The following is a 12,354-nucleotide window of genomic DNA, read 5'->3' on the forward strand; positions in this document are numbered from 1 at the left end:
CCAAACACCTCCTTCACTATCCTATCTACCTGCGACTCCACTTTCAAGGAGCTATGATCTTTGTTCAGCAACACTCCCTAGTACCTTATCATTAAGTGTACAAGTCCTGCTAAGATTTGCTTTCCCAAAATGCAGCACCTCACTGTACAACCTAAGTTGGTCATCTTCCATTTTGTATCCCTTAGTGATTTTTATGTACATGGTGCCCTTCACAGTTCCCAAGCTCATCCCAATTTAGACACATGCCCGACACACAATTGAACTAAACCTGATGGCTCGGCTCCGTCTGGGTGATCTTGAACCTCACGATGTTATACTCCTACCTGCTGTTGTTTTTCAACTCTGTTGTGTTCCTCTGCCTTTTTTGTAATTTCTTGTTCCCATCCCAACCGAATAGAGATGCATTTAAATTGTTTACTGAGCAAGGGGAATCTCGAACGTGTGGCTGACTTTCTCAGCGAGCTCCAACCCTTTGATTAACACCTAGGGTAATCAAAAAGGAGATGGCCGTGCATGTTTGCCGCCTTAATTTGCTAATATGCAGTCGGTTTCACAATCTGAGCAGATGTTTACATTAACCTGTAATTTAAGAAAAAAATCCAGGAAGTGTTTTGCCACCAATATACATCAGTGAAATTAAGCAGTGCAGATGAACAGATTGAGGACTGAATGCATTTTGGAAGCTGTTAAACATCAAAAAACATTTATCTCTATAACCTAGTGTGCCTCCCAACTTCATGTCATCAGCAAACTTAAATGTGCAACTTTATAAACAACTTGATGCTCTATAAAACATGGATGCTCTGCATTTCGACGACTGAAGTAGCCTGAACCCTTGTCCAGCAATATGTTTCAACAATAGACAAAGTAAATTTTGTTTTGTGGTGAGAGCAGTCTAGCGAATGTTCCCCCATTTGTTCCAAGAACAGTAATCTGTGCTTGTCATGGTACGTGGTTTTGGTCAGCATCTTGTTCTGATTTGTAGTTCTGTGATTCATAGCTGGGGGACTGAGGGTTCTTGTTTGATGTGAGGCCACACAGCAGCAGCCATTCCCATTGATTCAGACTGAACTGAAGGCTGATTCCAAGGAATTCAGCACAAAAACACCCAGCCTTCTCAGTGCCTTGTGCTTGAATTGACTCATTGTTTGCTGCTGTTCAGAAACATTGTTAGCAGCGTCTTTGAGATGGATTCGCTGTTTGTTGAAGCAAGCCACCAGACCTTTACAACCTGCTGGGAATTCAGCATGCTTGTGGTTAATCCACTCCCTGACTCTACCTTCCCGTACTGTCCCCATATCCTTTTAAACATAATGTCATCAGTGATTTTCTTGCCGCCACCATGGAATCTGTATTGGGATCTCACCTTTTCTTGTTTATTCATAACTTGTGTGAATGGCTGCAGTCTGCCCCTTTGTGGAAGCGGGTGTGGCCCTCCCTTTTGCGGGAGCGGGTGCGATGTTGTCTATCGACTTTTGGAGGTAGCATTAAGTTTGGAGGGTCACTGGTACAAATTGGAGCAGCAAGCCACTCTGACAGGTTGGGTGGGCAAAGTTCTGTCAGGCTGAGTTCAACATGGGAGAAGTGTGACGTCATCACTTTGAACCGACCAAATGTTGGAATATATTCTAAACAGTGACAAACTAAGGATTGTTGTGGTTCAGAGAGAGATGGAAACTCAGCTATATCCAGTAATTAAATGCCAGTACCTGTAGACAGATACAATCAAGAAGGCTTAAGGAGTTATCTCAATGGAGCTAGGATATAAAGTGGAGCAAGTTTATTGTTCAGTTGAGTAGTCTTTGGTCAGAGCCTATCTGGAGTGACTTTGATTCTGGCCACTTCACTTTAAGATATATTGATGTTGGATGGCTGTAGCAGATTAATTCTGAAGTTTAGAGTTAAATTGTGAGGACATGTTGCAGAAACCAGACTTGTATTCCCTTGAGCACAGGAGATTAGGGGATGATCTGAATCACGTATTTAAAATGTTAAAACAATTCAGTTGGGTAGATAAGAGATCATTTCCTCCAGATTCAGTGGGGGAATCTGAAACAATAGGACAATAACTAATATTCCCTCTCGTGTGGTGCTGGTGCAGGACAAAGCAGCAGTGCAGGAGATGAGCAAACAAACAGAAGTGGTCCCTTTCAGAGACCAAAGAGTCCAACACATACACTGTGCACTGTGTAAGGAAATCAAAGATAACATTGGAGAGGATCTTAAAATTAGTGCCAGCCATTTCAGAAGGCAAGTTGGAAAGCACTTCTTCACATACAGGCAACTGAGAAGCTGGAATTTTCCCTCTCCTAACTTGGTGTTCCTGAAGTTAAGATGGGGAGTGGTCTGGAGGTGAAAGAGGGAGTTGTTGATTGGTGTTTTGAAGATTGTGATCAGTTGCTTTTTTTTTTAATTGAGTAAAGGAATTATGGGAAATGGAGAGGAAGTGAAGTTGGGATCCAGATTAGCCTTGATCCCATTGAATCGTGGAAAGGGATGGCTGAATGACCACCTCCCAACCTAACAAATTTCCATTGAGTGAGTGGCCCATCTCTAGAATGAGCTTTGTTGGGAAGCGAAGAAAATGAGTTCTGATTCATCCGAATTATAAATGAGAGATTCCTCTTAATAATATTTTGGGATAGAGAACTGAATAATTTAAGATCAATAAGTCAGTTTCTTCTGCAGTTGAATAAAGTTGTCCTTTAAATAACCTTTGTTTTACACACACAAAACAAATGATTAACCTCTCTGAAATAACACCTAACAGCAGTTAAACATTGTAGCTTTAAGGAACTGCATGCATAGCAGAATAATACATGTGCATTGGTGTGTAATCCTTCCGTTCTTGGTTAGCAACGTGGCATATGACTTGCAGCCAGCCCATCTTGAGAGGAGCTAACTAGTTTCTAAAATAATTGATATTGTATACACCATTTTGATCTTTTTTAAAAAAGAAGGATGAAGCAGAGTTGAAAACATCACAGAAGGGAGAGAACCTTTTAGCTTGTGTGAAATGCTGACACCTCATTGGCTGGAGCAATTCAGTGTGTGAAAGCTGCCAAGATTGTGATCCATTGGAAAAATGTGCAACACGGAACTGGAATATAATGTAACTGTGTTCCAATATTGCCTTAAACAGAGCCTTACAGCAACAGTTATCTCCCATCACCCTTTCCCCATCATTAATATAATGTCAGGTTTGGCGAGAACACGTTTTACTGTAATTATAGAGGTGTGGTTTATCTCTTGAAGTAATGCAGTTTCCTCATCATTGTCCTAATGAGTTACTTAACTTGAGGAAAATTTTGATCTCTAACTATACGTTTTATTTGGAAGGGGGAACGTTCAGGGTTTTGAATATCAGGAGAGCCAGCTGCCACAGTTTTTCTTTAAATGTTGGATTAATCTTTCTTGAAAGATTTCCAGTTATTCGTTGCCCAACCACAAGAACGTATTGGCTGACTCTGAGTCTGCGGCTTTTGCCATGGAGCTGTGTGGGGATCTTGTTTGGATCCCTTGACTTGAATCCCTTGACTTGAATCCTGTTTTCAGCCTGGACACTGGAACGGCCGGATACTGGAGGTGGTGCTGAGAGAGGCTATGAGCCAAACCCAGTGTCTAATCGCCAAATTCAGTGGGATGTATTCCTGGATGCTTTATCCCTCCACCATCGTTCTTTGCCTGATGTTGCCTCTTTATATCCCCACCTCCTCATAACTGATCAAAAAACACAGGGGCTTTTCATTTACTGATTTTACTGACTCTTGACTGAATCAAATAACATTCTCTTGCATCATGAATATTTTTCTAACTCGCTGTTCAAAGTGATTTATGGACAAAAACAGTTTAATTTCATACTATGGCATTTCTCCTCAGGCTTAGTTTGAAACTGTCTCAGTGCTTAGTCTTCAGATCCTGAAGGTTTGACAAGCCTGTGGGATGGTGTCATTAGGGAATGGAGTTATTAGAAAATGTCAAGGAAAAACAGTGCTAAAGAATAAGTAGCCTGTTCAGATTGGGTACTAGTTTAACCACAAACCCTAGTTTAAATGTAATGTTGTCCTATTAAACCTAATGCAGAATTCCCAGTGGAAAATGTTGCTCACTGGGTTATCTTGTCTCTGAGGCCAGAGGTCATGGGTTCAAATCCATCTTAAAGATTTGATTCATCATTCCAGCCCATTCTGTCAGAGTATTGAGGAAGTGCTGCCATTCTAATGTGTTAAACCAAACCAGACCCCCCTCCTCCGCTGGATGTGAAAGATTCCCTTAAATTTTTCGAAGAAACCTTGCTAAACCCATCTCCAAACACGTGTAATGTGGTCATTTTGTAGGATCTGTCCGTGCACAAGTTGATTGTCCTTGTTCCCTGCTTTACAACGGTGGCTACCCTGCAAAATTAGCTGTCAAGTAAGAATGGGCTTGCATTTCAAATCCTCAGGATGAGCCAAAATGCTTTACAGTCAGTGAAATGTTTTTGAAGTTTAGGGGTGTATGAAATGCAGCAAGATCAAACTAACAGTAATTTGACAAGTGATGACATAATCTTGTAGTGATGTTGATTGACTGGTAAATATCGGCCTGGACACTGGGGAGAACTGTCTAGTTTTTCTTTGAATAGAGCCATGAGATCTATGATCACCTGACCAAGGAGTCTGAAAGATGGCACATCGTGCATTTATGTGCCAGCCTGGATTTTGTTCTCCAGTCTTTGGAGTGGGGTTGGAACCACAATCTTCCTACCCAAGTGACAGAGACAGACACCCATATTTGTTTTCAAGTCCCTTGCCCTTCCCAGTGTCATCACCACCTTCAGCCCTCAGCTCACCTGGGATACATCTCCAATTCTGCCCCTTGTGGGTCCTTAATTCACATTTCTTTATCAGTGCTTCAATTACCTGGGCCCTAAACTCTGAAATACAGCAAATTTCTGTCTTCCCTCCTTCAAAATTATCTTTGACCAAGCTTTTGGCCATTTGACCTGATACATCTGCCGAGGCAGATAGATGTTCAGTTTTAGGGCAACGTGGTTGCTCAGTGGTTAACATTGCTGCCTCACAGCGCCAGGGACCTGGTGACTGGCTGTATGAAGTTTGAACGTTCTCCCTGTGTCTGCATACGTTTCCTTCATGTGCTTCAGTTTCCTCCCACAATCCAAAGATGTGTAGGTTCGGTGGCTTGGCCATGCTAAATTACCTATAGTGCCCAAGATGTGCAGGCTAGGTGGATTAACCATGGGAAATGCAGGGTTACAAATGGTGGGTGGGAGGGGGAATTGCTGGATGGGATGCTGTTCTGAGGGTCGGTGTGGACTTGTTGGGCCAAATGACCTGTTCTCTCACTGTAGGGATTCTATGAAATGAATTTTCTCTCTACTGCAACAGGATTTATTCCCATGTTTAAAGGTGCCGTACGAATGCAGAGTTTTAGCAAAACTTATTGTGCATAGGCCATCATCAGTAATTGAGGAGAAAGTGAGGTCTGCAGATGCTGGAGATCAGAGTTGGAAATGTGTTGCTGGAAAAGCGCAGCAGGTCAGGCAGCATCCAGGGAACAGGAGAATCGACATTTCGGGCATAAGCCCTTCTTCAGGAATCCTGAAGAAGGGCTTACGCCCGAAACATCGATTCTCCTGTTCCCTGGATGCTGCCTGACCTGCTGCGCTTTTCCAGCAACACATTTCCATCATCAGTAATTCCTTGTTCTGGAGCAGTAAATGGTGTTTATAATTGTGGCTGTTGTTAATATCATACTGATTGTGCTCCTGTAGGAGTGTATGGTTGACGAGGATTGCAGGAAAGACCATTTCTGCTGGGTTGATGTCTTGGAGTCGAAATGCATTCCACAAAGAGCACAGGAGGAGGTGAGTGCTGTCAGTCATTGGGGCTCTTTCACATTCGCTTTGGGATGTGGGTGGGTGTTGCTGGAGTTCCTTTACCCTGAAAAGGGGATGGTGGCTGTTCTTAAGTTGCTGTCAGTGAGCTAGACACCACTTTGAGTCAATATTGCTGGTGTAGACCTGGGGTTATGTGCAGGGCCGGACTGAGCAAGAAAAACATCTCCTTTCCAAAAGGCCATGAGTGAACTGGATGAGTTTACATGATTCTTGTAGTTTCATGTTCACTTATTTTAATTAAATATTAAAAATAAAAACAAGTTCAAATGTTTAAATTATCGATCTTCACTGGAATGCTAGTTCGTTCACAAAATCTACAAGGAACGATGGTTATACAGTAGCGCCTCGACTTACGAACTTAATCCGTTCCGGGACCCGGTTCGCGAACCGAAAAGTTCGCGAACTGAATCGATTTTGACCATTACTCGGATAGCGTAAGAATGCTCGGACGTAGCAACGAGCGCTGTTCACGGCGCACGTGCCAAAGACGAACAGAATGAGAGATTTTGCGTTCAACAAGCGTGTAGCAAAGCAGAACAATGAAACCATGCAATCGCACACGGGCTTTTTGCGCTCGTGCCTTCGTTCGTATCTTGAATTTCGTACGTACGTTGAAGCATGTCAAGGTGCTACTGTATAACAAAGAGGCAGGCTATTCAGCCCAACTATTAACTGTTGGTAATAACATTCCATATTAGTCTCTTGCCATTCCATTTGCTTCATATTAGCTTTTCATCACACCTTTCCATATTTTGTGTTTGTCTGATTTTCTTTTGAACTGAATGTGATACTATCAGCGTCAACCACATCCCAGGAAGGAATGATTTATCTTCAGTATTCAGAATGTCTTTGTCCTAGAAGTTGATTAGTTGGATGTTGACTGTACATTTTGTTATGGATTTCTTTAGAATTGTACTCGAGATGGAGAATGTGATTCGGATTCTTTGTGTATCTGGGGACAATGCAAAAGAAGTGCGGTGAAAGGAGAAACTGGCTCCATCTGTGATAAGCAACAGGATTGCAGTGGGAACCTATGTTGTGCCTTCCACACCTGTGAGTTACAAAAAATAATCTGATTCCTTCCCCATGCTACTACAGCTGGGCTTTTCTAAAGTGTGCAAGTGCGGGGTCATATGGTCAGGTTTAGCCACTCGCCTGATATACAAAATACTATTTAGCTTAAAACATGGGCCTGTCTCTCTCCTAATTTAAGAAAGCAATTTAAAGCTGCTTGTTTTTTCCAGACCTGGAAATGCAAATTTTCAAGGAGCTGTGAAGTTTCCAGCCCAAATAGCAATTAAATTCCTGTAGGTCTCTGGCTGTATCAACTTGCAGTAATTTGGCTCTAGATTGGTGGTGCTGGAAGAGCACAGCAGGTCAGGCAGCATCCAAGGAGCTTCGAAATCGACGTTTCTGGCAAAAGCCCTTCAGGAATAAAGGCAGAGAGCCTGAAGCGTGGAGAGATAAGCTACAGGAGGGTGGGAGTGGGGAGAAAGTAGCATAGAGTACAATAGGTGAGTGGGGGAGGGGATGAAAGTGATAGGTCAGGGAGGAGAGGGTGGAGTGGATAGGTGGAAAAGGAGATAGGCAGGTAGGACAAGTCTGGCCAAGTCATGGGGACAGTGCTGAGCTGGACGTTTGGAACTAGGGTGAGGTGGGGGAAGGGGAAATGAGGAAGCTGTTGAAGCCCACATTGATGCCCTGGGGTTGAAGTGTTCCGAAGCGGAAGATGAGCCTTTCTTCCTCCAGGCGTCTGGTGGTGAGGGAGTGGCGGTGAAGGAGGCCCAGGACCTCCATGTCCTCGGCAGAGTGGGAGGGGGAGTTGAAATGTTGGGCCACGGGGCAGTGTGGTTGATTGGTGCGGGTGTCATAGAACATAGAACATAGAACATAGAAGAATACAGCGCAGTACAGGCCCTTGGGCCCTCGATGTTGCGCCGATCCAAGCCCACCTAAACTACACTAACCCACTATCCTCCATATACCTATCCAATGCCCTCTTAAATGCCCATAAAGAGGGAGAGTCCACCACTGTTACTGGCAGGGCATTCCATGAACTAACGACTCGCTGAGTGAAGAACCTACCCCTAACATCAGTCCTATATCTACCCCCCCTTAATTTAAAGCTATGCCCCCTTGTAATACCCGACTCAATACGCGGGAAAAGGTTCATACTGTCTACCCTATCTAACCCCCTAATCATCTTATACACCTCAATCAAGTCACCCCTAAACCTTCTTTTCTCTAGTGAAAACAGCCCCAAGTGCCTCAGTCTTTCCTCATACGATTTTCCTTCCATACCAGGCAACATCCTGGTAAACCTCCTCTGCACCCGTTCCAATGCCTCCACATCCTTCCTATAGTATGGCGACCAAAACTGCACACAATATTCCAGATGCGGCCGTACCAGAGTCTTATACAACTGCATCATGACCTCAGGACTCCGGAACTCAATTCCTCTACCAATAAAAGCCAGTACGCCATATGCCTTCCTCACCGCACTATTTACCTGGGTGGCAACTTTCAGAGATCTGTGTACATGGACACCAAGATCCCTCTGCTCATCCACACTACCAAGTATCCGACCATTAGCCCAGTACCCCATCTTTTTGTTATTCTTCCCAAAGTGAATCACCTCGCACTTAGCTACATTGAATTCCATCTGCCACCTTTCTGCCCAGCTCTGCAGCTTTTCTATATCCTGCTGTAACCTGCCACATGCTTCCTCACTGTCAACAACTCCTCCGACTTTCGTATCATCCGCAAACTTGCTCACCCAACCTTCTAACCCCTCTTCCAGGTCATTTATAAAAATGACAAACAGCAATGGTCCCAAAACAGATCCTTGCGGAACACCGCTAGTGACGGCACTCCATGAAGAAACTTTGCCATCAACTACTACCCTCTGTCTTCTTCCATCCAGCCAATTCCTAATCCAAACCTCTAACTCACCCTCAATGCCATATCTCCGTATTTTCTGCAGTAGCCTACCATGGGGAACCTTATCAAACGCCTTACTAAAATCCATATATACCACATCTACCGCTTTCCCCTCATCAACCTCCTTCGTCACCTTTTCAAAGAATTCAATAAGGTTTGTGAGGCACGACTTGCCCTTCACAAAACCATGCTGACTATCCTTGATCACATTATTCCTATCGAGATGTGCATAAATCCTATCCCTTACAATTCTCTCTAAGACTTTGCCCACAACAGAAGTGAGACTCACCGGCCTATAGTTACTAGGGCTATCCCTACTCCCCTTTTTGAACAAGGGAACCACATTTGCTATCCTCCAGTCTTCTGGGACTACTCCTGTAGACAAAGAGGACATAAAAATCAAGGCCAATGGCTCTGCAATCTCCTCCCTTGCTTCCCAGAGAATCCTAGGATAAATGCCATCAGGCCCAGGGGACTTATCTATTTTCACCTTTTCCAGGATTTCCAACACCTCTTCTCTACATACCTCAAAGCCATCCATTCTACTTATTTGTGCCTCAGTATTCTCATCGACAACAATGCCCTGTTCCTGAGTGAATACTGAAGAAAAGTATTCATTCAGTGTCTCCCCAATCTCTTCCGCCTCCACACGCAACTTCCCCCTACTATCCTTGACTGGACCTATTCCTACCCTAGTCATTCTTTTATTCCTAACATACCTATAGAAAGCCTTAGGGTTTTCCCTAATCCTATCTACTAAGGACCTTTCATGTCCCCTCCTTGCTGCTTTTAGCTCTCTCTTCAGGTCCTTCCTGGCTACCCTATAACTCTCAATCGCCCCAATTGAACCCTCACGTCTCATCTTGAGATAGGCCGCCCTCTTCCATTTAACAAGGGATTCCAATTCCTTATTAAACCACGGCTCCCTCGCACGACCCTTTCCTTCCTGCCTGACAGGTACATAATTATCAAGGACACTCAATAGTTGCCCCTTGAACAAGTTCCACATATCATTTACACTCTTGCCTTGGAGTCTACTTTTCCAAGCCACACATCCTAAGTTATGCCTCACCGCATCATAATTTCCCTTACCCCAGCTATAATTCTTGCCCTGTAGTACACACTTATCCCTCTCCATCACGAGTGTAAAAATCACCGAATTATGGTCACTATCCCCAAAGTGCTCACCTACCTCTAATTCTAACACCTGGCCTGGTTCGTTACCCAGAACCAAATCCAGTATGGCCTCACCTCTTGTTGGCCTGTCTACATATTGTGTCAGGAAACTCTCCTGCACACATTGAACAAACACTGACCCATCTAACGAACTTGAGCTATAGCTTTCCCAATCAATATCAGGAAAGTTAAAGTCCCCCATAACAACCACCCTATTACTGTCACTCATCTCCTGAATCACCTTCCCAATCCTTTCTTCAATGATTCTAGGACTATTAGGAGGCCTGTAAAAGACTCCTAACAGGGTGACCTCACCTTTCCTATTCCTAACCTCAGCCCAAACTACCTCAGATGGCAAGTCCTCATCCATCGTCCTTTCCACCGCTGTAATACTATCTTTGACAAGCAATGCCACACCTCCCCCTCTTTTACCCCCACCTCTGACCCTACTAAAACATTTAAATCCCGGAACCTGCAACAGCCAATCCTGTCCCTGTTCTAGCCATGTCTCCGTAATAGCCACAACATCGAAGTCCCAGGTACCAACCAACGCTGCAAGTTCACCTACCTTATTTCGTATACTTCTTGCATTGAAGTATACACACTTCAAGCCACTTCCCTGTTTACAGGCACCCTCCTTGGAAATTGATGCCATGTTCCTCACCTCCCTACACTCCAGGCCCTGCACCCTGAAGCTACAATCTGGGTTCCCATGCCCCTGCCGAGTTAGTTTAAACCCCCCCCAAGAGCACTAGCAAACCTCCCCCCAAGGATACTGGTTCCCCTCAGGTTCAGGTGTAGACCATCCTGTTTATAGAGGTCCCACCGTCCCCAGAAAGAACCCCAGTTATCCAAAAACTGGAACCCCTCCCTCCTGCACCATCCCTGAAGCCACGCATTTAATTGTTCTCTCTCCCTATTCCTCGAATCTCTATCACGTGGCACGGGTAACAAACCAGAGACAACAACTCTGTTTGTTCTAACTCCAAGCTTCCAACCTAGCTCCCTGAAAGCCTGTCTAACATCCTCAGCACTCCTCCTACCTATGTCGTTGGTGCCAATGTGGACCACGACTTCGGGTTGCTCCCCCTCCCCCTCCAGGACCCGGAAAACACGATCAGAGACATCACGTACCCTTGCACCTGGGAGGCAACATACCAAACGTGAGTCTCTCTCGTTCCCACAAAACCGCCTATCTGTGCCACGAACTATCGAGTCCCCAATTACTACTGCTCTGCTCTTCTTCACCCTTCCCTTCTGAGTAACGGGGACAGGCTCCGTGCTAGAGACCTGAGCCCCGTTACTTACCCCTGGTAAGTCATCCCCCCCACAAGTATCCAAAACGGTATACTTGTTCTTGAGGGGAATGGCCGCAGGAGGTCCCTGCACTGGCTGCTTCCTCCCAGTCCCCCTCACTGTCACCCATCTATCTGCCATCTTTGGAGTTACTACTTCCCTATAACTCTGATCTATGACCCCCTCTGCCTCCCGAATGATCCGAAGTTCATCCAACTCCAGCTCCAGTTCCCTAACACGGTCTTGGAGGAGCTGGAGATGGGTGCACTTCCTGCAAGTGTAATCGGCAGGGACGTCGATGGCATCCCTCACCTCATACATGTTGCAGGAGGAACATTGCACTGCCTTCACTGCCATCCCTCTAAAGCTAACTGTTTAAACAAAAACTGTGTCTAAATAATACAAGCAAAATTCAGCACTTACCTGCTTGCCACAACAGATGTTATTATTAGGTTAGAGGAGGAGGGCGGGTGGGAGGCACTACCCGTGTAGTGCCTCGGGTTCCTCTCCTTCACGCTTTTAAAGGGGGAAAAAATCTAACCCAGCTAAGCTTCCACTAACTGCTTCCGGGTCTCGGCTGCCCCTCTGCTTGCCGTCACTTCCTCTGCTGCTCCCGCTCTTTCTGTGAAGGAGAGAGAAAACAAAACACCGATGCCCGCTACAGGTAAGTAATTTTGAAAAAAACTCTTACCTTAGCTGTAGTCTCCCGGGTTCACCTCAACTCGGCCGCTGCTCCCACTCAAATGACCGTTGGTGGTTAAACAGTGAGTATTTATACTCACAGTTCTCCTTCCCGGCTGCCCCTCTGCTTGCCGTCACTTCCTCTGCTGCTCCCGCTCTTTCTGTGAAGGAGAGAGAAAACAAAACACCGATGCCCGCTACAGGTAAGTAATTTTGAAAAAAACTCTTACCTTAGCTGTAGTCTCCCGGGTTCACCTCAACTCGGCCGCTGCTCCCACTCAAAATCAAAATCAATATCCTGGAGATATTCCCTAAAGCGCTATGTTAGGTGGCACCCAGTCTCCCCAATGTAGAGGAGACTG

General features: G+C 45.0%; 1 protein-coding gene across 1 annotated transcript in view; it reads left to right on the plus strand.

Annotated features, from left to right (window-relative positions):
- The window catches only part of dkk3b (dickkopf WNT signaling pathway inhibitor 3b), a 38,712-nt gene that overhangs the window by 18,362 nt on the left and 7,996 nt on the right, over nt 1-12,354 (plus strand). The window contains exons 3-4 of the mRNA XM_043705671.2: nt 5,774-5,866; nt 6,808-6,952. Coding sequence (XP_043561606.2) covers nt 5,774-5,866; nt 6,808-6,952 — 238 coding nt within the window. The remainder of the gene's footprint in view (nt 1-5,773; nt 5,867-6,807; nt 6,953-12,354) is intronic.

Source organism: Chiloscyllium plagiosum, unplaced genomic scaffold (genome assembly GCF_037043375.1).
Source record: "Chiloscyllium plagiosum isolate Xiang-an unplaced genomic scaffold, Cpla_swu_hap1 HiC_scaffold_18, whole genome shotgun sequence".
Classification (NCBI taxonomy): domain Eukaryota; kingdom Metazoa; phylum Chordata; class Chondrichthyes; order Orectolobiformes; family Hemiscylliidae; genus Chiloscyllium; species Chiloscyllium plagiosum.